This window comes from Corylus avellana, chromosome ca7 (genome assembly GCF_901000735.1).
Source record: "Corylus avellana chromosome ca7, CavTom2PMs-1.0".
Classification (NCBI taxonomy): Eukaryota; Viridiplantae; Streptophyta; class Magnoliopsida; order Fagales; family Betulaceae; genus Corylus; species Corylus avellana.
The window spans coordinates 4588421-4613714 of record NC_081547.1 but is presented as its reverse complement, the minus strand read 5'-3'; the positions used below and the strand labels follow the sequence as shown (position 1 = coordinate 4613714).

The 25294-nt window shown below is 35.6% G+C and overlaps 2 protein-coding genes across 8 annotated transcripts; one reads left to right on the top strand and one right to left on the bottom strand.

Annotated features, from left to right (window-relative positions):
• Positions 1–2473: 2473 nt before the first annotated feature.
• LOC132186762 (SKP1-like protein 21) lies at positions 2474–11961 on the top strand. Of its 7 annotated transcripts, none has more exons than XM_059600806.1 (10): positions 2474–2666; positions 4916–5168; positions 6450–6674; positions 7025–7216; positions 7301–7411; positions 7606–7684; positions 9594–9721; positions 9835–10013; positions 10411–10548; positions 10670–11961. In XM_059600806.1, the coding sequence occupies exons 2-9, from the start codon at positions 5133–5135 to the stop codon at positions 10514–10516; spliced, it is 1056 nt and encodes a 351-aa protein (XP_059456789.1). In that variant the 5' UTR covers positions 2474–2666; positions 4916–5132; the 3' UTR covers positions 10517–10548; positions 10670–11961. The 7 variants fall into 7 exon arrangements, with proteins under 7 accessions (XP_059456789.1, XP_059456792.1, XP_059456791.1 ...); XM_059600809.1 differs by having other exon boundaries at positions 4790–5168; positions 9618–9721; XM_059600808.1 differs by having other exon boundaries at positions 4790–5168; positions 11567–11961.
• Positions 11962–13247: 1286 nt separating this feature from the next.
• LOC132186180 (signal peptide peptidase-like 4) lies at positions 13248–22923 on the bottom strand. Its single transcript, XM_059600021.1, has 14 exons — positions 22652–22923; positions 21047–21205; positions 20786–20897; positions 18591–18707; positions 18268–18419; positions 17954–18136; positions 17372–17406; positions 16869–17031; positions 16668–16721; positions 15595–15687; positions 15349–15491; positions 14753–14823; positions 13647–13730; positions 13248–13546 (listed from the first exon to the last, which is right to left on the bottom strand). Exons 1-14 carry the CDS (start codon positions 22784–22786, stop codon positions 13440–13442), a joined length of 1608 nt encoding a protein of 535 aa, XP_059456004.1. The 5' UTR covers positions 22787–22923; the 3' UTR covers positions 13248–13439.
• Between the last annotated feature and the right edge of the window lie 2371 nt (positions 22924–25294).

Genomic DNA, 25294 nt, shown 5'->3' with positions numbered 1-25294 from the left:
TCATTTCTCATCCACTCTCCTCGAAAAACAATTTCAAGAGGAGGAGAGAGTAGATCTCTGCTCCCTCCTCTCCATTTTCCCTTATACTCTCTATTCTTACCCTCTCCACCCATTATGGTTTTTTCTTTTTTCTTTGTGTTTGTAGGTGTTCTCCGATCGGATCAACAACTTCAGTTTCTTCGCTTTGTGTCTGTCCACATTCCACCATGTAGTGCTATTCATCTCCTCCCCCGCCGTTATTGCTACTTGTTGGTTGTTTGATTATGTTTTTTTGTTTTGAATAAGATATTTCTTATCTTTAGATCTGCTAATGAGCGAGGTGAAATAATTAGGTGTGATGAGTTATTTTTCACTTCCTGTATAGTTTGAAGTGAGAAATTATCTCTCACGGTTAGTTTAAATAAAGTTTGTTTGAAAATTTGGCTACTCATGTCTTAGATTTAGTTTGCTCGGAGCAGATCTGCTCTTTTACTATATTTATATATAGGTTAACGGAAGATTGAAGTCATATATAGCATTTAATTATAAGAATTTTTGTTTGTATCTACGATTTTGTAACCTCATAACATGTGGCTATAATTTTGCAGAACTTTATGTTTTGTGTTATAAGAGCTTTTTATTTTATTCTGTAAAAATTTTATGCTCCTAATCTTTCAATTTTAATCAATGAAATCCTCATATTTCACCTGATTGATAATCTGTTAATAAATAATGAAAAAAAAAAAAAAGGGTTCACAATGGCTCATTAACTTCCAAAATTGACTTTATTTAAAAATAAATAATAAATAAAAAAGAGGCACACGCACGCGCCAATTGGATATGGGCTTGCCAAAGTTTATTTTTGGCCTGGTGTAGCCGTACTTGACTTGACCTTGAACCGGGCTCGGGCCAGCACTTTGAATGCTAATTTATGAGGTTGGACTGGTCCAACCCACCCATAATTTCTGACAAAAGTAACACAGAAGATACATGAGGATTTTTTATTTTATTTTATTTTTTTTCGAGATGAACACATGATGAAGCTGGTAACGGTGAAAGTGGTTCTTGTAAAGCAGGTAATAGCTGACAACTATTTTCTTTTATAGGTAGTCGTTAGAGTAAGTTTACTGTTTATTGTAATGGTGACATGGCAGGAGGACAAGTTTCCTGTAATGCATCATTTGGGCTAGGGGTGAAATTTAAAACCGCCTAACCACAACCGCTAACCGTTATAACCGTTAATCGCTAACCGCCTAATCGCCTAACCGCTAACTGCTTAGGCGGTTGCGGTTAGCGATTAGTGAATTTTGAAAATCCGCTAACCGCTACCCGCTAACCCTTTTTTTTTAAATATAATATATATTTATATTATATATACATATATTTCATATAAAAAATAACAATAAGTTGTGAGTTTATGAACTTTTTTTGTTTGATTGAAATGGGGCTCAAGCTTCAAGTTCAACCATGTTAGTTTTTTTGGTTGCTTGTGAATTTAAGAACTTATTTGTGTTTTATTTTATTTTTGTGTGAGTTTATGAACTTGTTTGAGTTTATGTATGAGACTACAAGTGAAGTAATGATTTTGTTGTAATTTTATTTGTATATTATATGATGTGTAGATTTGTAGAAGGTGACAAACAAAATTTTCGTACATAGCAAGTTTTAATGCTAAAATAGCCATGAAAAGGGGAAAAAAAAAAAACTTTTAAAATGAGCAAAAAAAATGTTGAAAGTAAGCCAAAAATCGGTCCAAAACCAGCCCAAAATTGGTCTAAAAAAAAAAGCCAAAAGGGCCCAAAAAAGTGGTTAACTGCTACCCGGTTAGCGAAGGTGATTAGTAAAAATTACTAACCGCCTAGGTGGTTGCGGTTAGCGGTTTTAGCCACTAACCGCAACCGCTATTTCACCCCTAATTTGGGCTACGGTTGTGGTACAATGAACTTCCCGGAGGAGAGGGGCCTGCCCGAGGGCGTCGGTCCTCATTTGCCCAGTTTTAATATATTATTAAATTAGAAGAATTTCCTTCAATTTAACTTCTAAAAAAGCTTTATCCTTTTAGTGTGTGCTATATATGTTGCCCTCACAATATTGGGTTTATTACTTTTGTTTATGTTTTTTTTTTTTTAAAAAAAAAGGGCATTGCAACCCAATAATAATGTGAGAGGGATATTAAAAAATTAAAATATTAAAGAGAGATTGCAATAATAAAAAAGAAATTAGTAGTGAGAAATGAGAAGATGGTAATAATAAATATAGTTGTTTCAGCTACAAAGGGCCGAGAGCTATCATTTTCAAAAACCCACACCGAAGCGGGCCTTAACCCGTAACCCGTAATTGGGTTCACGTGTGCGCGGCGACGTTTTATCGGACCCTCTTTTGCCACCAACAGCGACGCCGCGCGCACCACAAAGGGTTGGAGAGAGAATAATATAATAATAATAATATTCAGAGATTATTTTTGGTCACATATCTTCATCTCTATTTTTTCATTTTCATTTTATTTATTTTCCTTAAAAATCTCTCTCTCTCCTCTCCCTCTCTCTCTCTCTCTCTCTCTCGCTCTCAGTTATCCATTTTGGATTCGGCGACAACCGCCATAGCCGTGCAATTGAAAGCTCCATCTCTCTCTTAATTCTCTGCAATTCTCTGCAATTTCTTCAATTCTCGTCTTCCTCTTATCACAGGTGCATGCGGTTTTCACTTGCATAGAAATGGTGCTATCTATATGTTTTCGTGAATATATTTATGTATATGCGTATATGTTTATTTGTATTGTATATTATTTTCTTCTATTGGATCGATTCTGTGGTAAGAATGTGTAATCTTGTCTTTCATTGGTGGTCATTTGCATGAGCTGCTCGTGTTTAAGATTATTCGTTGTATAGGTAGGGTTAGGGCAATATATCTTTCTTTTGAACTAATCTCGATGCCTTTTGCTGGTTTTTTTATTTTTTGTAATTTATATTCTAGGATTTCGTATTCTTTCCTTGGTTGCTAACAAACCGAAGGTGTTTATAAATGACAATTGCTTTTCCCGATATATTTACTTTCCAATTAGGGTTTGTTTGGTTGCTGATAAAGTGTAGGCGAAGGATAAGAAAAATAAACTGAAGTTTTGAGGATTATTAAATTATATGCGGAATAAGGAAACTGAAATTTCACTAAAATGAGTTTAATGCAAGTGTGCAACTATGTGGCTGAGTTCAATGGACTTTCTTCTTCTGCTTCTTCTTTCAGATTTTTTTGTTTTGTTTTGAAACTAAGGAGAGGTATTGTTACCTATTAAAATGATAACAAGAGCAGGGTGAAATACAGATGTTGATATGGGTGAATGGCACAACTTAAGAAATGACAGACTTAGAATTGAAAAGAACTTGAGATTTCATGGGTGTGCTAGTTGGGGACGAGTTGAGATGGTTAGCTGGTGTGCAATACGTGAGTGTAATATAAAATTGGAAGTTGGGCGTGTAAAATATTAATTATGGTGCTGGGGTGTGTGGAGCTAAAGATGGAGATGGGATCATGCTACCCTTTAGTAATTCTAATGAGGTTTAACAAGTGCATGAAATGATAATAATTGATTAATGTAGAGGGATGGGATTTATATTGTTCATTAGAGATCTCAACTGCGGCTTCCAGAACCAAAAAAAAAAAAAAAAGGTTCAGTTATAGTTGACACTTGACTCGAGGAAGAGAAGCTTGGTGTTTTCTGCATTTGAAACCTTGAAGTATTTAGGGAAAATGAAATTGAAGTTAGGAATTTTGAGCATGTTTCAACGATTAGAAAGAGTCCATTCTTGGCCTCTATACCTTTTTTAGGTACCCTGTTTGTCATATATGGAGTTGAGGATCTTGTTTAAGTTTTGTTATGAAAAGTAGTTAGCTATGTCATCTCGGAGATTTGCATTGACAACATCCATGAAGGATCTAATTGTCTGGTGCATCCTGCTACTTCACTTCTATGCTCCATGTTTGTTTGTCCGGTTGGTTCAGCTATGAGCTGTCTGTGAAAGCTCCTCTGTGAATATTGTTTATTTAGGGAAGTATATAATTTTCCAGATGGCGTACCATTCACAATATCCGAATGGTGTACCATTCACAAGAGTGGAAAACCTCACCATAGATATAGAATGTGGTATCCAATCCCTCCATTTATCCCCAAATCTGCATATTTTCAACAAATAGAGCAAGAACTCCCAATTTACATGATCATACGCCTTCTCTAAATGCATTTTGCACAACACTCCTGATTTCCCTGATCTAATCTGACTATTCAAAATTTCATTAGCGATTAGCATTGAATTCAAAATTTGTCTACCTCCAGTGAAAGCATTCTATGAATTAGAGATAATCTCTTTCAACACTGATTTTAGCCTGTTTTCTAAAACCTTGGAAATAATTTTATAGAGCCCACCCACTAAGCTAATTGGTCGGAAGTTCTTAACATATACAACTCCTATCTTCTTGGGAGAGGTTTAAATTTTTAAAAAGTGAATTCACTTATCAGATTGGTATTTTCATGTTTCTGTGCATAAGTAGTTTTGGATTGCACAAATTGCTGTATTTGTATTATTTCAACCTGCAAATTGTGAAATTTAGCTATTGACCCCACATTTTATAGCCAGTGAATAAACAAGGTATACACAAAACTGCACTGATGAAGATATTTGTGTGTTTTCAGCATTTAGTTTGGATTCTGAGGACAGAAATCTCTATTTTTGATTCAGTATTTATGTGTCTCTAACGTTTATTTTTATTTCTCATGTTTTGTTTTTTCTCAATCTTTTGAATCTATTGTTTTCTGTAGATTTGTAGAATGCTGGGCCCAAATTGACACTTTAATTGTTCATCCGAGTACTTGTCGTTGAAATTAGAAGCATGTTAGTGTGCATTTTGTGGATGGCAAGGTTGCTTACTTTTCCTGCTTTGACAGTTCAACTTTGAATTCTCTGATATTGTTGATGGACTTGGTGCATTTTGGCTAGCATTGTGGATAACTTACAAATATTCTAGAAAACCTTGTTGCTTACGAAGGGAGAGCTGTCATTTGGCCTTCTGGAGCCTCTTAAGTTTCACAAAACAGGGTTATGCGGCTATAGCAAAGGAGCTTTATTTATTTACGTTTCACGGTGCTTTGAAATAATTGGAAAATGTCAGAAGTTGATATGCAAGTTATTAAACCTGAGGTATAATATTTTTGCTTTTCGGTCACTGAAGTTTTCCTCTGATTTGTTAATTTTCTTTTGGCTTTTTATCTTCTTTGCTATGGTTGATTAACTGGTGGTTTTATGTAATTTCTCAATGGCCCATTCAGCATTATATGTCTTTCTTTTTACCTTGGCATGAGGCAAATTGTATGGTAGCAATCTAATTATTGCACACAATTTGTATATGCAATTCAATTTTCAAACTATAAAATATTGATCTCTGTTTTTTTTGTGAAAGACATGTATACATATAATGTTGTATAGTATAATATTAACATAGATGTCCATTTAAACATAATCTATGTACTATGTATTTTTAGATTATACGAATACCTTGAGGGTTGTGTGCCTGAGTAGGGTATGGAGGTTTAGATTCTGACTAGTGAAATTAGCGGTTATAGGACGTTCCATGGAATTGTTAAGTTGGGTTGAGACTTGAGATAGAAATAAAGGCAATCAATATATAACATTTTTCAATAATGAATTTCCATAAAACACCAGGTTAAATCAATCCTGGGGAATGAGGCTTAAATTTCATCTTATTTGACCAGAGGTTGGAGGGTTGCAAAAGCGAAATTTGCAGCCCTTAAACAAAAACACACACACACACACACACGCACTATATTGCATGGAGTTGAATTTATCTACTTTTCTTCTTTTGTTTTTTTTTTTTTTTGGGGGGGGTGGGGTGAGGTGGGTTGGAGCGGAAGACAGAGTTAAGGCTTCTGATCCTTGGAGAAGTGAATTATATATTATTGTATGATGAAAGACGATGGTGCTATTTTCTTATGAACATAAACTTAACCCAATGTCGCACCACCTTTTTACAACCCTGGGAAAGGCCCAGGGATGGGAGATCTGAAGTAAGACCTTCTGTCCAACCACCTGCAGTCTTTGCCACCACATTTGATGCTATTCTTTAAAGAAGTGATGGTCCTTTGGAGAGATGGCATGTTGTTCCTTTAGGGATGCAGGAACATGGATGAACTAATTTCTGAACAGATGTAAACCATATGGAGCGAGGTTCTCTGATCCTTTTTTTTTTGCATTATATAAAAATTCAGATCATGACATAGCATAATATGCTTGCGAGTGTGTCAAAACAGTAATTAGTTCTCTTCAAGTTTGTGTCCTTTTTTCTAGCAGTTCTTAAAGCTTTCAGTGACCCTTGTATATATATATGGCCTCAGTTTTTCTAATTCTTCTGTCTTTTAGTGTCAATACTGATCCTGCTGTGTTGGAACCAATATAAATTCTCAGATGATGAAGTCCTATATCTGGCTTCAAACTGCTGATGGTTCAATCCAACAAGTAGAGCAAGAGGTAGCCATGTTTTGCCCCATGATATGTCATGAAATATTACAGAAAGGCATGGGATCGTCCAAGAACTATGCAATATCTCTTCCACAACGAGTTAATCCTGCTATGTTGAGCTTAATTCTGGATTACTGCAGGTTTCATCAAGTACCAGGTCGCTCTAACAAGGTTCTACATGAATCTGAATTTCGTTTTCCTTTTGTTGGGATGATGTTCTTTCCTTGCTCTTGAATGATATCTAGACATATTATAAACCTGAGAAGTTGATGAGTTGTAGCTCAAATGGTACCTCTCCTCCAATAAGAATGGGGTGGAAGGTGAGGTCGTGGGATCAAGGCTCACCAGGTGCATGTGTAACTTATAATAAAAAAACAAAACTGAGAAATTGGGACCAATTATTTGGATGTTTCATTTTTTTTTCTTTAAAAAAAAAAAAAAACATAAGATGACATGTTTTGGAATGGCTAACCCTGAATGGAAAAAGCTGAGTTTGACTTGAGGCTGTTCTTTTTGCTTAGGAACGCAAGTCGTTTGATGAAAGGTTCATTAGGATGGACACGAAGAGACTCTGTGAGTTGACATCTGCTGCTGACAGCCTCCAGTTGAAGCCTTTGGTCGATCTTACTAGTCGTGCACTTGCACGAATAATAGAAGGGAAAACCCCTGAGGAGATTCGTGAGATATTTCATTTGCCTGACGATCTTACAGAGGTGCTGGTGCTTGTGAGAACTGTGTATGCTTAGTGTGCCCTTTTCATCTCGTCCGTTGTTTCTAATGCAAATCCATTTATCCAGGAAGAGAAACTGGAGCCTTTGAAAAACTCTACGGATGATCCACGCATTCGACTTTTGAATCGACTGTACGCAAGAAAGAGGAAAGAATTAAAAGAGAGAGACAAATTAAAGGTGATTGTGGCATTATTACTTGTTTATTATCATCTATAGTATCTTTCAGCGTGCAGTTTTACTCCTTAATTGTGCATTGTAGTTTTGCATGAATTTGCCATCAAACTAATTCAGCAGTTGTGTTCATGTGCCATTAAAGACATAAAAAACTTTATACTGCATTTGATGATAATTGAACCCGCCATATGTTTCAGAGTGTTGAGGCTGAAGAAGACCGCGTGGATGACCGTTCAGTTGATGATCTCCTGTCATTTATAAATGGAGGAAATGGAGGTATACAGGAATGTTTGTCTACTGTATGTTCAACACTTTATGAGTTCATTTTGGCACTTCAGCACAGTTAGTTGGGATTCTATCGACTGGCCTAAACTGGAATTCTCGTGATTGTGTGCATATTATAGACTGCAATGTATAATCATTCTTTTGGAGTAAAATAAGGGAGATATAACATGCAAGAGGTTAGGATTAGAAAGTTTTAGAGAATCATTCAAATTTTATTCATTGTCTACTAAAGTTACGACAAAGAATCCATTTCATAGGCGTTACAAAACTTGGGTTGGAAATTTACTTTTGGATCCTAACTGGATTTTCTAAAAATGTCCTTTTATTTAGGAACATTGGTGACAATGATATAATTTGTGCTATGCCCCTCCAAACTAAGATAATGAGTTAAAATGATGATATTTGTATAGAGAAAAAGAGGCGAGAGAAGATAGATAGGTAGAGGGAAGCAAGAAAATGCAGGAGGTTAGGACTAGGGAGAGAATTAGAGTATTATTCAACTTATATTCATTGTACACTACTTACTTTTTGACAAAGAAGCCTTTTCACTATCGCTTTTTGGAGTGATAGTGCAAATGTGACTAGCATTTTCTCTAGGTTGTTATTAATGGTATTAGAGCAATCCAGTAATGCCATGTAATACTGAAGCACTGCATGACGTGACTTTGATGAGGACGTAAAAAATTTAAGGAGAAGAAATTGTAATACCCCACTCCTACATCGGAAAGTTGAGTAGTCTATATAGAGTGGATGGATCATAAAGGCACTCTCATGGGTCTTAAGTCGTACATTGGTTCCTTATTAGGTAAGACCGTGCTTTATAAGTAATTCTAAGGAAGTGCTAAATTGACTAGTCATGTTGGAGTAATTGTGTAGATGTAGCTAGTGTTTATTAGTTACAAAGAAATAAGAATTGCATCAAATTCATCATATTAAGTTCAAAACAAGATTGACATGATGCACATTTGAGTGCCGCATCAAGTTCTCTCTAGATCTTCAATCTTATTAGTCCACCTTATCACATTAAATAAGTTTCTCTGTTTAGGAAATACAAAATGACCAAAGTAACATGTTTTCTATGATTCCTATCTCTGGAAGCACGGTTTTGGGCATGGTTTCCAATTATTGAACTTCTTATCATCTTATAGAAACACATCTTTGGAAATGGTTTTCAGTTGTTGACTAAGTAAGAAAAACTTCAATTGGAAGAGAGAAAGAGGGTATAACCACGTTTCACTAAAAACTGATAATAACACAAAACAGCTAAATTCACAATCCAGGAGTGGGGTTTAGAATGTATGACTGGAAGTTCTAATGAGACAGAATCTGATTTAAGCAATCTAGTGGGGTCACCTTCAAATTCTTAGATGCCCCAACATCTGGTTGTGGATCCACATGTATATAGAGATTTAAGCCTTGATGGGATCTATTACTTCACTCGCTTGTGTGTTACTTTTAATGCCTGAGATCCACATGTATATAGAGATTTAAGCCTTGATGGGATCTATTACTTCACTCGCTTGTTGTGTGTTACTTTTAATGCCCGAGATATCAAATTTTGATTTCTATATTTGTCTTTGTTTTTTCTTGGTAAATTATTATTTTTTATTAGCTGTATTGTCGATTATTATTAATACGGCATTTGTGATTTGATTGTGTCATATTCTTTTTCTCCTTTAGTTGATAGTATGACATATAAGAATTTAGAATTTTCTATACATGAATTTATACTGTAAGTACATATATATCTAATTATTGCTTGCATTTTTTCCTGGATTTCATGCTTCCACCTTTTACTGCATGTTGGAGCGTTAGAGATTCTTTTGATAAAAAAGGATGTGAATTGTAGCTTCTTTTTCCTTTTTCCCCCTACTTTAATTCCTTTTGAATGCCTCATTAGAGGTTAGGAAATTCTGTTTCACAGATTCTAAGGGGGTTAAAACTTCCAAGGGTAAAAAGAAGAACCGAAGAAGAAAAGATCCACAGAAAAATGCTTCTGCCGATGAATCCGTTGAAAGCCATGAGAAGGTCTGAATCATCATGTGGCTGTATCTTCAACCCGTCTGTGAATAATCATTGAACCTTGAAACACATATTACTCAAAATTGTTGAGTCACTGATTTTTCCCCCTTGTGTTATAGGATTCAAATTGCCTTAATTTTATATGCCATAGAACTGAAGTTGACAAGTTGCGGCCCCACCCCGGTGAGACGTCAAAATTACCAGATGAGGAAGATGAAGCTTTTGCACATAAGGTTGAGTTCGATGACGGTGATATTGATGATGAGATTGACCCTGCATTAAAGGAAGAAATTGATAGGTGAGCCAAACAAGTTTGTGGTTATTGAATATACTTTCAATTTTATTTACTGGAAAGATATTAGCATTCCTTTTTGAGCTTGAGGCGCTACTCATTGTGGGTGCACGGAATTTTGTCAACACATGATACTCTCATTTTGGTCTTCACCATAACCATACCCATTTTTGTGGAATGGGAGGCATGGTTCAAGACCCTTGCCCCTTCACAGGAATCCTTCGTTCCCCTTTTCTCCTTCATCCATTGTCACTTTAGTCATTTTCTTTCATTTTGGGAAGGAAGTTGCTCAAATCAAAGGGTAACCAGTTACCAGTTGGATAGAAAAACAATTGCGCCTTTCATTGTGTTTTTTTATTGTACGTTTTGTTCTTATGATCTTAAATAATATTTTTGGACTCAGGGAGGTGGAAGATTTTGCTCGGAGATTGAATTCAGACTGGCCTGAAAGGATGCAAGAGATTCTTTCTTTGGGTCAAGAAAGAAGGCCAGTACATTTTTTCCATTAATGGAAATGGAAGAACCTTAGGGAGACATGCTGGTAAGGTTACTTTTCCCTCACTTTTTAAAGTTTTTCCATGTAGTATTGCTCAAGATATCCTCTTTACACGAACTAATTCAAATCCTTTGAGCTAAAATAGTTGCCTGTTTTCTTTTGGTAGTTTAGCGAAGTTGCAGAAAATCATCCTTTCTGGTGTTGTATTGCCCCCTTTTTAAGTAGTCCTTTCTGGTGTTATGTTCCCCCCTTTTAAGTAATCCTTTTGCCATTTTTATGTATTTAATATTTCCTCTTGGCTGTGTTATATGTAATTAGTTGTGGCAGAGAGTTGTGAACTCCAGAATTCTTTCTAACTCTTTAATGTTTGATGCATATTATATGTTGGGGAATCTTCTATCGTTAGCTGTGCATGATGACTGGGAATTTTGTATTCACCACTTAGAAAGTGACAGTGCTTGATGTGTCAGTTCTGCCTGTTACTTGTCAACTTGCCCATGATTTGGAGTTTCAACTTTGACAGTTCAAGACCAAAAATGTAGACTCATTTTTTTCCCCCTAAAGCGCCATATGAAACACGGCAGTTTCTTATTGGTTAAATGTGCTTTAGGCATCATTATACAAATCTTGAACTGCAAATATTTCCTACAGGGAAAAACATTTCATCATATAAATTTTGAAGTTAAATTTTTTTCCAGTGAAAAACATTTCTTCCACAAGTGCTTGTACATTGGTTTTATTATGCAATGTGACCCATTGTGAATGATTTAGTAGTATATTCTATAACTTGATTTTGTTCTATAAAATTCGGAATTATCTACAGCACATCCTAGTGTTCTATGTGTGTGTTCCACTCCGAACCCCACCCCCTCCCATGCGTGTGGTAAAGAGCAAAATTTTAATCATTCTCAAATTTAAATTTCCTTATCAAGAATTTGTAGACAGATTATTTGTAATCTCCTATTGCTTTTAGGTTCTTGCTTGAGGATCCAGCAGCTCATTCTCATCTTAGCTATCACCATCATACTCTACAGTACTAACAATAATTTGTGTCCATAGATAGGACCAGGCCCGGAGCGGAAATGATCCTCTTCCACAAAATGGATGCGGTCACTGAATGGCCAATGGCTGGAACAATTTTGACCAGAGGCTTACAGGCGCTTAGCAGAGTTCCTAGAGTCGCTAATGTGGATTGACATGAGAATTTTCTTTTATTCGTTTTTTTTTTTTGGTTGTGCTTAAGCCAGGATGGAATTTTTATTCTGGATTGCACCTGTATTCTATGGGAAAAGAAATAACCAAAAAAAAATTTTTTTTTTTTTTTTTTCCCTGAGCTAATTCTGCTCAATGTGGTTTGCATTTAGTGGTAGTTTCTTGCCATTAGATTTGTGTCCTTTCATAAACTAATAAATTTTGTTGATTTTCTATATATGATTACTGAAATGAATTTTCTATTCATTCAATTAGTTATGCCAGCTCTCTCCTCTCTCTCTCTCTCTAGAAGGCAATGCCTTTCAAGGTTATTCCACGTTTATTATTATTTAGTCAGCTTTTTCTATGGATGCATTTCCTCTTGTTATGAGGAGCTCCTAATATAGTGATACAGCCATAAAGGTTCTTTAGTTATCGGAAATACCAATCTAAGAGTAATCTAAGAGTAATGTTATAAGGGAGATTCTAAGAGTAGTGTTATAAGGGAGATTCCTAAATGTGATGTAACTTTTAAAATTACTAATATATCACAATTTAATAATAATTATTTTAAATTTAATAGTGATTTTGAAAGCTACATCATATTTGGAAGGATTCTAGTCTTCCTTAAAGCATATTACTAGACATGCAACAGTCCTCATAGTACCTCCTGCACATGTATTAATGCTTTTTTTTTGTCTTGAGCAAATACAAGAAAGAAAGAAAAACGGCAAAAATTAATACAGACAGCACAATAAGGATGGGGCTAAGGACTCGAGGAGGTTTGAGGTCGCAGAGGAGAACTACTACCTTTGGGGGTGAGAGAAGGAACGGGGAATGTTTTCACTCAAAAGATTGGAGGTGGCCCATCTCCCAAGCTTCTGTGTAATTTGTATGCGCTTATTCGTACTGCAGTTTGACTGAGGAAAGAGAAATTAGGAAGAATCCTGAAGGAGAATGTTTTCGATAATAATAGGCTCAATTTGCTCATGGAATGGACTTCTTGTTTAAGACTCAGAAACTGGCTTTAACTCCACTGCTTTTGGGATAGCGAGGAGAGCTGCCTTCGCTTCACCAACATAGGTGTCTTCTTGGTCCAGGCAAAACAAGTTAATCCTCTATGTTAACGACAAATGACTGCACCCATCGAGAAATCATTACAGACCGCCACGTCAAAATTTATTTTGAGGAGACGACCAGGAAGCAAAAGGGCAATTCAAAACTCCCAAGCCTTCAGATGTTCAACTTGATTTGCCATATGGATCGGGTCCGGAGGGGAAGAGACTTTTATTTCTGAAGAGCCACGGTAAGGTCTATTGACATGCATATTAATGCTTTTACACTGCTTTGCTGGGCTCTTTGCTTGATCAATCAACCTGCACTGGATGGATATAATAATCTTATTTCCATTCGTTCTGTTTTGGTGTTTTGACTTCTAATTGGATTGATTCAATTCTTCCAAAAAGAAAACCAATCAACCTGAAATCCTCCCGCCTCCCAACTGAAAGCAAAATTTCTATTCATTGTACAACAATCGAGCATACAAAGCTAAATGCTGAAATCAATGTGGAATTATTGATTTAAGATGTTTGTGGTAAGAGTTGATCTTTAAATATTTAATAATAATACTAAAAATGTTACATTCTATCCTATAACTTACAGAGGTAGGGTTCCCGAGTTCCTTTGTTTACAAATTATAGCTAAAACTGTCATACAGTTATAGTAAGTGTGGTTCGTGGTTCCTATTATTGTGAAGGTTGGAGTTGGACGTGTGAGCAAGGCCTCTCCGGTTCTCCTCTTGACCACAGAATTTTGAGATCACCTCTCCTCTTTCCCAATGTCAAAAGAGTTCCTGGGGTGCATACATGAAACCAAATAATTAGAGTAAAAGAAACTACTGCTACATATCATATACATGTGATTGAGCTTTCCCTGAGTTTATTGCAACTTACCAAGTGTGAATGGAACAATGTAAAGCAAAGCCGGCTGCCCGTGTCCATCCATCAAGTTCAAAGCCACGTATGTGACGAGGAGACCTGTATTGTAAAATTGCATTAAAGGCAGTGACATGATCAACAAAGTAAAATAAAATAAAATAAAATAAAGATAAAAAATAAAAAATAAAAAAAAAACTTGCCCTAAAATTACAACATTTTGCAGCATTATAACCAAGTACTACACAAGCAAATTAATTAGTATATAGATACATCATGTATCTAAAAGTGGTAGACAGTTGCCTTTAAGCAACTTCGAGGTTTGCAAGAATTAGATATGGCTTTTAGGCTCTTAGTCTCTTAGACCAAAAAGGAAGTGCTCCTTCACTGCCTTTTTCTTCCACTCACAGCTCTAAATCTTTTGCAGGGTATTTTCTTACCTTTAATATGTAACAAGAGTATTCTCCTTATACATGTCATAGTAAGTTACTACTATTCCCTTTACATAAATAAGTATTAAATGGCAAGCAAGTAGTTTCAAATCAATTTAATTTGCGCTATCTCCTCCACTACTTTCATACCAATAAAATTGACACGAAAAAAGCAACTTGAGATGAAAGGAAGCAATATCGTGGTATGGAAGACACACATAGAATGTGCCACCCTCTAATATGTAATTAATTAGAAGGGTGGTAACATTTTCTCCTGTTCAATGATTATCATATTAGAAACTAGCAAATGCCCATCAACTGCTGTTATTTGATTCTGAGATCTGCCCAAGATTCACATTTCAATTGTTATCAACTTCCTGCATTTTTTAGTTCTGACATGCAACTAAAAGCTGTGCAGAAGTGGAGGGCCGAGCATTTTTCCATGGAACTCGTTATTATCTTATAAATTACTAGAGGTCCTTTAAGTCCAGTAAATTCTAGGATACTTGTTGAAACAGCATATACATGCAGCAAATTGTATTGATCTCATTGAACTTTTTCATTTTCATGGATTTTCCAAAAAAACACACACCCACAAAGTTTAATTAGTTGCCTAAACTTTTGAGAACCCTCCCATTAAGATATTTTTTCAATGTCTTAGTGGAAAATGATTCCAGATTTAGAAACTCATACCTAAACCATAAGCAGTCATTGCCCAGATGAAATAGCCTGCTCGAAGATTCTTCTTTGCCAACCAATCATACCTGTCAAATTTACCCACACAATTATTAGATTTCTAAACGTGTCAGACAATGCAACCTGTTTTCTCCCAAGTCCCTCCGATTAAAACATATCAAATAATAAGTATTCAAACATACAAGACCACTAAAAATATATAATTGAAAAAAAATTTAAAAGGGTTCCACGAGCAGCCTTATACATACTCATAGATCATTAACACATCACTTTAGAAGTCAGTGTGTTCATGTCATAGTCATTTAGCTCCTAAAATATACTTATAAGATTCAAAAACAGGCCTTACAGCAGACGAAAATTTTGGAATCAATAGAAACGCAGAAACAAAATTTCAGAAATAATGGCGCTCAATATCCATTTCAAAAGGATTTAAAGGAACTGTATTGTTTGCAGCTTCAGCCAATGAGCTCTGGCTCAAATGACACTTCCTCTCCCCATAAAAATGGAATGGAGAGTGAGGTTGTGGGTTCAAGACCCATTCGATGTGTATAACTCACTAAAGAAAAAGTTAGATATAGCTTCATGGCTTGAACCTTAATGAAAATGCTACTAGCAGTCCCGGTAAGATAATGTCACCAAATCCAATAATACTGTAGCCACCCCAAGGATCAAACATCCGTGGGATTTTTAGTAGCATTGGGATACCATCCTCTCCACTCTTATCACCACGAGCCACCTGTACAGAAAAGGAAGCATGAAAAATTCATTTGATGGTACAGGTCTCATCAACTTTTAGTATGGTGGTAGTGAGAAGGAAAAATGCTATTTGATTTACTCACCACTATCATCACACTCTCATGGAACCACCATTTAGAAACAAATACCCAAAAGATGTCGTACAAGAAGGCACAACTGAGAAGAACAGTTCCAACCTGATGCATATAGAACATGGAGATTTAAGTATCATCCAACTAATAATAGCCATAGTAACCTGAGGTAACTTAGACACTTCAACCAAATAACCAAATTTACATTGCTGAATCTGCTGACATATAACAACCACCCAAAATTTTAAAATATAGTCTCAACATATTGAGATGATCATCATGTTCAATGTTCTCCTCATTGTATGTATTAGCTGCATGATTTATGTTTCATTAAATTCTTTTTGATAAATAATCGCAAATTCATTAAAAAGCACAACTCAAGTACACATGAAGTATATAAGAGAGAAACCTAACAAGTAGTGGATAAGACATCTAAGAAAGCATAAAAGTTCGAAAAACTACAATCGGAGGCAGGGGCCTAAAGAAAGAGTCTTAAAAGAATAATTTTTTTAATTCCACTAAGGTCCTCTCGTGGTCCTCAAAACTACAATCATTTCTTTCCCTCCATAAACACCACATTAGGCAAGGCGGAATTATCTTCCAAATTGCATCAAGCTGAAACCTACCCCCTGGCACTCTCCAGCAGGCAAAGAGATTTACCACCCTTCTAGGCATAACCCAAACCAGCCCTACTTTGTTAAAGATAGTATTCCAAAGAGCACTTGAGATCTCACAACCCCCCTTCTTCTTACACATGCAACACCACTCAACCATTAAATTCTTTGAGCTCATGAATTCTCATTTTGGCCTGTGTTATCCTCCACGTTCATGAAGTATAACCTCTCTCAACAAACAGTCTGTGTTACCATGAAAGATTACAAGGATATCAATGAAGAGCAAGTTGGGGCTGATAGCTTTAAGCCAGAGTAAGGCGTCAACAAAGATTAGGATATTCTTGCATATGTCAAACAAGTAAAAGATTTTATGATTTTTTTGCGTATGTCAACAAAAATTATATGATGATCATGCAATAGAAAAACCTACATATTTCTATAAACAGTTAGCCAAAAGAGTTAAATCATCACCTTGAGATTTGGGACACGAACAATTTGAAGAACGGTGATTATTAGCACGATACCCTGATTTGAAGTGAAAAAAAAAAAAAAAAGGATGTTACTATGTCACCAGTTGGCCCTTCCTATTCGTTCGCAAACTATAATGAAGCTAAAAGAAAAATGGAGAGAACTGCAACAATATAAAAAGGGAAATTAATAGAAACTTCTTACAAGGATATCTTGACCAATCCAAGCAAAGGAGTCCTTGCGGTGGACAGCCCAAACAACAGCAAATGCCATGCAGAAGGGGCAAATAGCCAGTGTCAGATATGACACAGCTCCAAAGAAGGGTACTTTAACAAACAACTGCCCATAATGTTCAAACCATCTGAAACTATAATTGTTTAGTTGTCAGTTCCTGCTATGGAAGATCTACTGACAAAATATTATAAAAAGAACATAAAACATAAAACACCAGCCCACTTTCGAACAAAATCCTTTCCTTTTCTTGTTTAAAAGATAATGACACTTGCATTTAATTCTCACATTATCATTAACCTTTGACTGTGCTTCTAAGCATGTATATACATATATGCATGATATTCATCTTCAGCTATGTCAATAGGAAAGTTGGCAGGCAAAACAATTTGCCCAACCTTCTATACTTCCATTGCTTAAACCCTAAAATGGGGTTTTGCCTTCCTACATCAGAAAAAGAGGAAGAAGATATTTACCATGATAACAAAGCTACCAAGCAGGTCTGCAGGCCCTGTAAGAACAAAGAGACTACAAGGTTCAGCATATATCTACAAAGAATGTCCAGAATGATATGCAAATTCAATTCAAGAAACTCACTCTGCAATCCTAAGGCTTTACATATAATTTTATCTGCTATCATTTCTATACAGTCAATCTTCTTTAAAAATTCATGAAGCTAAGGACTTCAGAATCATCTCATGATGAATAAGAATAAAAAGGGCCTAATCTCAGAGGCTTGTAGCGTTAAGTGAGAGACTTACATGAAATGGAAACTAATGCCTACAGGCTCACTTATGCCTCAATATCACACAAACCAAACTAGAGGTTTCACAAAGAATTAACATATGCAAGGAGGGCTGCAGACCCAAAATGCAGGAAAGAGAGATTGAAAGGTTAAGCAAAAATACCAAGCTTTTGCAGGTAATGCTGGAATAAACACAAGCAACAAATAACATATGCTCAATTAAAGAGTTGCTCATAATTTGGTTTCTAGAAAAGAAAAGCTCAGAATTTAGTTATGGTGAACCAGGCACAAATAAGAGAGAAGACAGACGCACCTCCATCCCACCAATGCAAAACAGAACCACCAGAAGCTCAATAAACCATGTCGACATAAGTTTGTAAAGCATAACCAGGAAACATGAAGCAATCACAACGAAGAGAATTGCTGCTGTTATATTGATGTCCACAAAACCACTAGAACCAATAGCTTCCAAACTTAGGATTTCATCTGAACCATCCTACAATCACAGCACAAATTTGTATATCAATTCAAAGAATCAGATCACTAATTCAGAAAGGACTGAAGCCCAACAAAAGAAAAGCCTCCAAAAATACCAAATAAAGAAGATCTGGAAAACCAGAAGATAACCTTTAATAACTTGTCCTGCTCAATAGCTGCTTCCCTAGCACTCCATGCAGACCAGTACGAGGCACATAAGATGGTACCAACAGCCATAAGCCATAGAAACACCTCTGCAATGTCAACCAGTGGACGCAGTGGAGAGTATAGCTGCACAGACACTGAAAAAAAAGGCAACCGTGCATGCAAAAGTGCATACCAAAGAAATTAAAATGCTAGATTAAGTACTACCAAGCAAGGAAAATATTCCAAGGATAAAATTTCCCAGGAATGGAAAGGTATAACCAGTTGTCAAATTAAGTTAGATGAATACATGAAAAATAAATGCATACCAGTGGAGTTCTGCAAATATTGTTCCAACTTTGCACCAGCATCTTGTGGAAGCATAACCACTGGTATATTTATTTGTAGATCGGTTTCACTTTCTTCACAAACCATCTTGAAAAGTTCTGCAGAATAAAAGGGCATATTTCTTACAAAAGAATGGTTCAATATGGTCATTTTGAAAATTGTTAACTACAATTAGGAGCAGGCATTACAGTGATGATTCCCTTTTCAGTACTTGCTACTGAACATTGCTTTCTCTTACAACTGATCATCTTTTTTAGCAATGATTAGTGACATTATTTATTCCCATCGCTAATCTGATATCATATGCATTTGATTTGATCACAAAAGAGGTTTTTTTAATCATCCAATAGTAATACAGGAGTTAATACACAATAACAATGAACACTAATCATTTTGCATTTTCTATATATATAATTCACAAGATATAAAGAACAGGACAACTCTAACATCAAACAAAATAGAGGATCCAGTTCATATAAACAAGGAATCTTTTAAAGACATTACAGATGAGCACTTTCTTATTCGGGCACTGAACTGCTTTTGGGAGAAACCATTATCACTGTGCAGCTGGATGTTTCACACTAATTGCTATTAGATTTGGAATCCTTTTATATCTTACTAAAGAAGCATATAATCCACCAGTCTATTGACTTGTGAATCATCTTGGCTGCATTTCTTTACATCTACAAAGACACCATAATTTCTTATTATTCTTTGATTTGTATGCGGAACCTTTTCTTTGTGATTAACTTGCATATGTTGCTCAGATCGACACCTTTAAACTATGATAAAGAGAAGAAATCAGGTGCAAGTAGAAGTGAAGTGTACTGTTGGCTTATGCAAAATCACAAGCCTTCCATATGACAAATTTTTTTTCTTGAAGATCATGTTGACAAGGAGGTTGACTATAGTAGACGAGAAAGATTGTTTAGGAAAAAGTAGTATCTAACAGATTTTTATGACAAAAGTTTTCGTGTTGATGCGTTCAGGCAATATCACCAATCTTGTCAAGTTCCATGGGTTCACAAGCATGCTTGATGATCCAAAGTCACCCAGGACATGACCTTACCAAGCAATAATCTTATGGAATAACATACTGGAAGATACTGCAAATGAGCTACGCCAAGGCCCAAGATTCATTAAGTAATAATACAAAAACTCACCAAAGCATGATTATAACAATTTAAACTCAAGCTCATTCCTGCCTCAAAGTTACATTGCTAGATCATGGTACTACAACAAACTCTTGGGGAAGTTGAAGGATTGGAAATATATGATTTTTAAAGAAGTAGAACTTTCAGTGAAAATAACACAAAAAGGGGCTGATCTTTCTTTGATTTCAAATCATATAATAATTCTTGAAGAACTTGAAACACTAGAATTAATTTGGAAGAAACAAAATTTAAAATCTTAAGATTTTTGGAAGGAAATAAATGCAAGTATATTTGAGCATAAAACAGTGCATATGAAAATGGTACTCAAGACGCATGATTTTTCTGATAATATAATAACAGCTATAGCAGAATTTAACATTTCCATAGCAGTGGAATTTAAAAGATTGCTCATCCCTGGCAGACAGCAGGGACTTAGGGTTCAAGCAGGATAAAAGTGAAAATAGAAGAGGATTATTGAATTGCAGTCTTCAGGGATCTCTTCATCCTTGCCAAATTTCCAATTGTCAATGAAAGGCATAGGTAAATTTTGGTGAAGAGGTCTCACTATATACAGTTTCAGCTATAATGACAAAAATAATAAGGATCACTGGACAAAGTTTGGCCCCCAAAATCTATTAATGGACTCCAATATGCAACCGCATATATACTTGCGCATTTCTTATTCCGAATGCCTTCCTCTTTTTGTGAATACATGGTTCGAAAATTGGATTCATGTAACAAGAGAAAGGTTTCCCATTCCTTAGCCGGAAAGATATGTGGCCATAAAATAGAGATTATGCAGAACATAATTGACTGGGCGATGGAGTAGTGGAAACAATTCTTTCTTCTATATTTTGGACAATATGAACTATTAGTTTTCTTTAAAAAGAAGGCCTTTAAGTTTTAAGGAATCTAGGCTAAGTAATATACGGGATGAGACGTCTTTGACAGCACTAGAACAGTGAGATGGACCACACTTTCAAAAACTGTAACAAAAAAACAGAAGATACAAAGGCATATACCAGTACGGTTGTTTATTATGAGGATGGCTGAAGCATTAGCGAGTTCAGCAAAATTTGCCTTATCTGTGAAACTGCAGTTTCCACGGTGCACCATTATGACCTCCCCAGCAAGCTACCAGAAGGCAAGGCACTCCATGTTATGAATCCATAAATAAAAGTTTCAAATCTAATAGCTATCAATCATGCTTCACATGTGAGTCAATTTGTCTCTGTTAGAATCAAATTGAGGACAATCATGTAGATGGTTCAGAGTAAGAATACATTATTTTTGGGTGTGCTACAACAATCAGGAGGATCGGCTAGAGCAACTCTAGTATGATTGGCACGCCTTTCCTTTGATTCCAAGGTAGGGCCAAATCGAGCACCAACGCCAACATACTCTATGTCTTCTACGCCGTGTATCCAAGTTGGGACTTTTACCTATGAAACAAAATTGGATCAAACTTGTTATCTCACAGTCTATCATTATTTGTTTATATTTGACAAAAAAAAGAGCGTAAAGATTGAAGCACTATGTGCATGACAAGCTTAGTCTCAATTTCATTGCCAAGAAACAGAGTAAAGAAATGAAATTTTGAACAGCTGTGTTTGGTTCATAAAAACAAGAAACTCCGCAGAAGTCAATCAAAGCTGTACATTAGTACAAGATTTAGTTGAGTGAATTTTTTGCTTCCCCTTTTTGTTTAGTAACTAGATTTCTTTTGCTTCCGCCAGAAGAAAAGAACAGAAAATAAGGTTATATTTTTTCTTTGAGTTTCTAGCAAATCAAAACTTTGAAGAGAAAGAGCTTGAAATTTAAAATTCAGTGTGTTTTGAAGAAGAATTTCACAATAGTAAATTAACATGAGTAACTAATCAAAAAGAAAATTAACATGAGTAGAACTGTATGGGAGAGGGCACAAATACTCAAAACCGACCGAGCAAACAATCTAAACTTTAAACAAATGTAAGGCTCCTTGTTTTTGTAGAGGAATAAGTTTTCGAAAAGATAAAGAAATTTAAGCTGAATCCTCAAAGTATTCACCGTTGAAACCTCGGAAAGTCTTCTCGACTGATCCTGAAACAACGTTTTTTCTTCTTCTTCTTCTTCATCTCTCTCTCTCTCTCTCTCTCTCTCTGTGAACCAATTGGGGTACAAGAGAAAAGAAGAAGCAGCAAAAAAGAAAATGCAAATCAATTGGGGTACAATAAACCAACGTTTGCTGCCAAAAATGCAAACGTTGGTTTATATGTATAGATGTCCCGTGTGTGTGTGTGTGTCAAAATCTCTTCTTTTTTTCTTCTTTTTTTACACTATGTATCCAGAAAACCGAAAATTCTGCTCAATTGAGCTCAATATGACTATTTTGCTCGAATTGAATCTGAATTTTGATTTTCCAGTACCCAAAACAACATAAACCACACAACCAAAGGAATTCATCGCTTCATCTCTCTCTCCTTTTCCCCATCTACCCATCCACCGGGCCTCCCTAACTACTCACATCAACTGAACTGAGCATTTCATTTCCCAAAATCCAAATTGAAGTAAACCAAAGAATAAAATAATTTCTCATTTCCTTCCTTTTCTCCACTTTTCAGCAACTAAACAAACAGCCAGAAAGTAAAGTAACCCAAAAAAAACCAATAAAAAAAAAAAAAAACGGATCAACCAATTTGAATTGTAGTCTTCGTCGTCCAACACATAACTAAAACACACAATTAAAAAAATCTCTCTTGGTTCGAATCTTTACTATTCCATACTTTCCCTCCGTTTTCTCATCATCCAAACAGTAAGTTCGAGATAGACAAAAAAAAAAAAAACAGAGAGGATAAAATACACGCAATTGAACAAACAACTAGAACTTAGGGCTTTTCTTCGTTTCGTACCAGCACAAAGTTGTTGTCGCAGCCAGGCCGCCCTGGAGTGTCCTCATCGTGGTGAACTATGTCTCCCGCTGATCCCAGAGACGCACTCAACACCAATACAACTCCCACTACACATACAACACTCTGAAAATCCATTCTCGATTTTCTCTTCCACAGTTTCGAACAAGAAAGTTAGGGTTTTAATAGAAATATAGAGAGAGAAGCTGCGGAAGAAGAGGAAATGTGAAGAGATGAGAAATATCGCGCAGAATGGAAGCTTTCCTTTCCTCTCTTTTCTTTCTCTTTCTTTTTTTATTTTTTTATTTTTATTATAATAATAATAATTATTATTATTATTATCTCTCTCTACTTTGTCGTTTGTAGGATGGACATGAAAAAAACGCCGTGTTGTGACCGTTGAAGGAAGCTAGTTTCCTCTTTGCCTTTTCAAGGGGCCTGGGATGGGCAAGTATGAGACGAGGTAAGGGGCGCGTGTGTTGGACGGTCCCTCGTTGCCCGGAAGCTCCCGCCGAAGCTGGGTCAGCTTCCTCCAAATCCCGTGCAAGCACGTTGGATTTAATTAATTGTTCATCAAAAATAGACTTTGCGTCCACAATCATCAAGTTTTTATTACATCTTTCCTCAACATGTGCCAATTATTAACAATCAACCCAAATTACTTTGGGATTTGAACCCAAATCTATATATATATTTTATGAATAAGATATTGGGTTCTAATTGTACAATTAGTATCTTATTTGAACTATTTCACTTTTTTTTTTTTTTTTAATTGGTACTCATCATTTCATAAATAGAAAAATTATCGTTCAGTACATACAAACTCCAAAATACCTGTTGAAAAATTTCCTCTCCATACTCTATCTTCATCCATCGTGAGAGACATTTTAGCTAACCAGTGAGCACTTTCATTGGCAGATCTTTTAACGTGTTGCACCTCCCAACTTGAACATCTGTTCATCATCTCTTTCGCATCGTTGAACTATTTCACATTTAAGTGTTAGATCAATCAAAAAATCCATTATACATGTAAGTTCAATAAATTAAATAAAATCACTATTCATGTAAATATTGAATTTCCTACAAATATATTAAGTGAAATGGATTTAAATTATTTTATAATCTAAATTTTATTTTATTGTATATAATGTCAAACTATATAATAAAAAAATACATACGGTCGTATTGATTAGAGTGAGAATTTAATAAAGGGGAGAGAGATTGTCGATACGGTCGTATGATAACCTTGGCCACTTTTCATCGGTGTAGTTGGTAAAAAAGGGAAAGCGCGTGGGAAAATATTTTATTCTTCTTCAAATGCCACCGGCTACTGCCTGAAAAAGTCTGAAGCTCCGTAAGGACCGTACGGCGGAATAAATCGTTGCCTTTAACGCTGATATTGGCAAGTGAGCCAAGCCTATATTAAGTCTTTATGAGCTTTATACGCGTCAGAAATCTACTGGCCAGTGTGAAGTTAACAGTGATATGGGGCAATGGTTGTTTGACTGGTGTTTGATCTCAGAAAAGCTGACCGCATAGGAGCATAATATTTTCTTTTAAGCACTAACGCATACGGCACTACAAAGGTTGAAAGTAGGGCCCACACATGGTACAACCTAGTGGTAAGGCTATCCACACATGCACCAGCCTTGATGGTGGAATAACACGTGCGGTGATTCACATGTGTGGACCCTACTTGGAGTTTATCGGATAGCCTCTACTCCACTAGACTTCGCCTTGCACTTTTTTTCTTTTTTTATTTTTCAATTATAAATTACAATTTCTAATTACAGGATTTAACTCAACAAATTAGCTTTTTAGCTATTTTAACTACGTCCGGCTCAATAAAATGACTAACGATTTGTTAAGTTGCTATGGTGCTCTGCAAATTTGTTGAGTATTATAGCTCGACAAATCCTTATTTATATTAATAATAAAAATAATCTTGCTCACTCTCTCTTCCTTTGGAATAGAAAATGTAAATAAAAAAATAATATTTTAAATAGAAAAATGGAAGTGGATAACTAAAATGTTAAGCCGGGTGATTTGAAAAAGTAAATAGCTAAAATATAAAATTTTGGTTTTTAGCTAAATATTGGGGAAGATACATTTTATCCCCTGAACTATCCATGCATTTACACTTTGACCTCTAATATTTAAAAAGTGATACTTGACTTCCCCAAACTTCAAAATTGTTGCAATTCTGTCATTCTGATTTTTTTTTTTTTTCCAAAATGCCCACATCCCAAGTTTTTTTTAAAAAAAAAATTAAAATTAAGGATTGACCGACCACCCTAGTTGGGCCTAAGGGTGGCTTCGGCCACCCTAGACCGGACATCCCTTAATTTTTTTTAGTTAAAAAAAATTAAGGGATGTCCGGTCTAGGGTGGAAAAAAAAAGTCAAAATAATCAAATTGCAACAATTTAAAAATTTTGGGAGGGTCAAATGTCATTTTTTAAACATTTGAGGTCAAAATGTAAATGAGGGAATAGTTAAGGATTAAAAAAATGTATTTTTCCCCTAAATATTTGTTTAGCAGTATGTGTGTTTAAACGTCGAATTTGAAATGACAATAAGGTCAGTTTCAAATGTCCCTAAGTCAAACTTAATTCTAAACGTCTTCATGTGTATTTTATATTTTATAA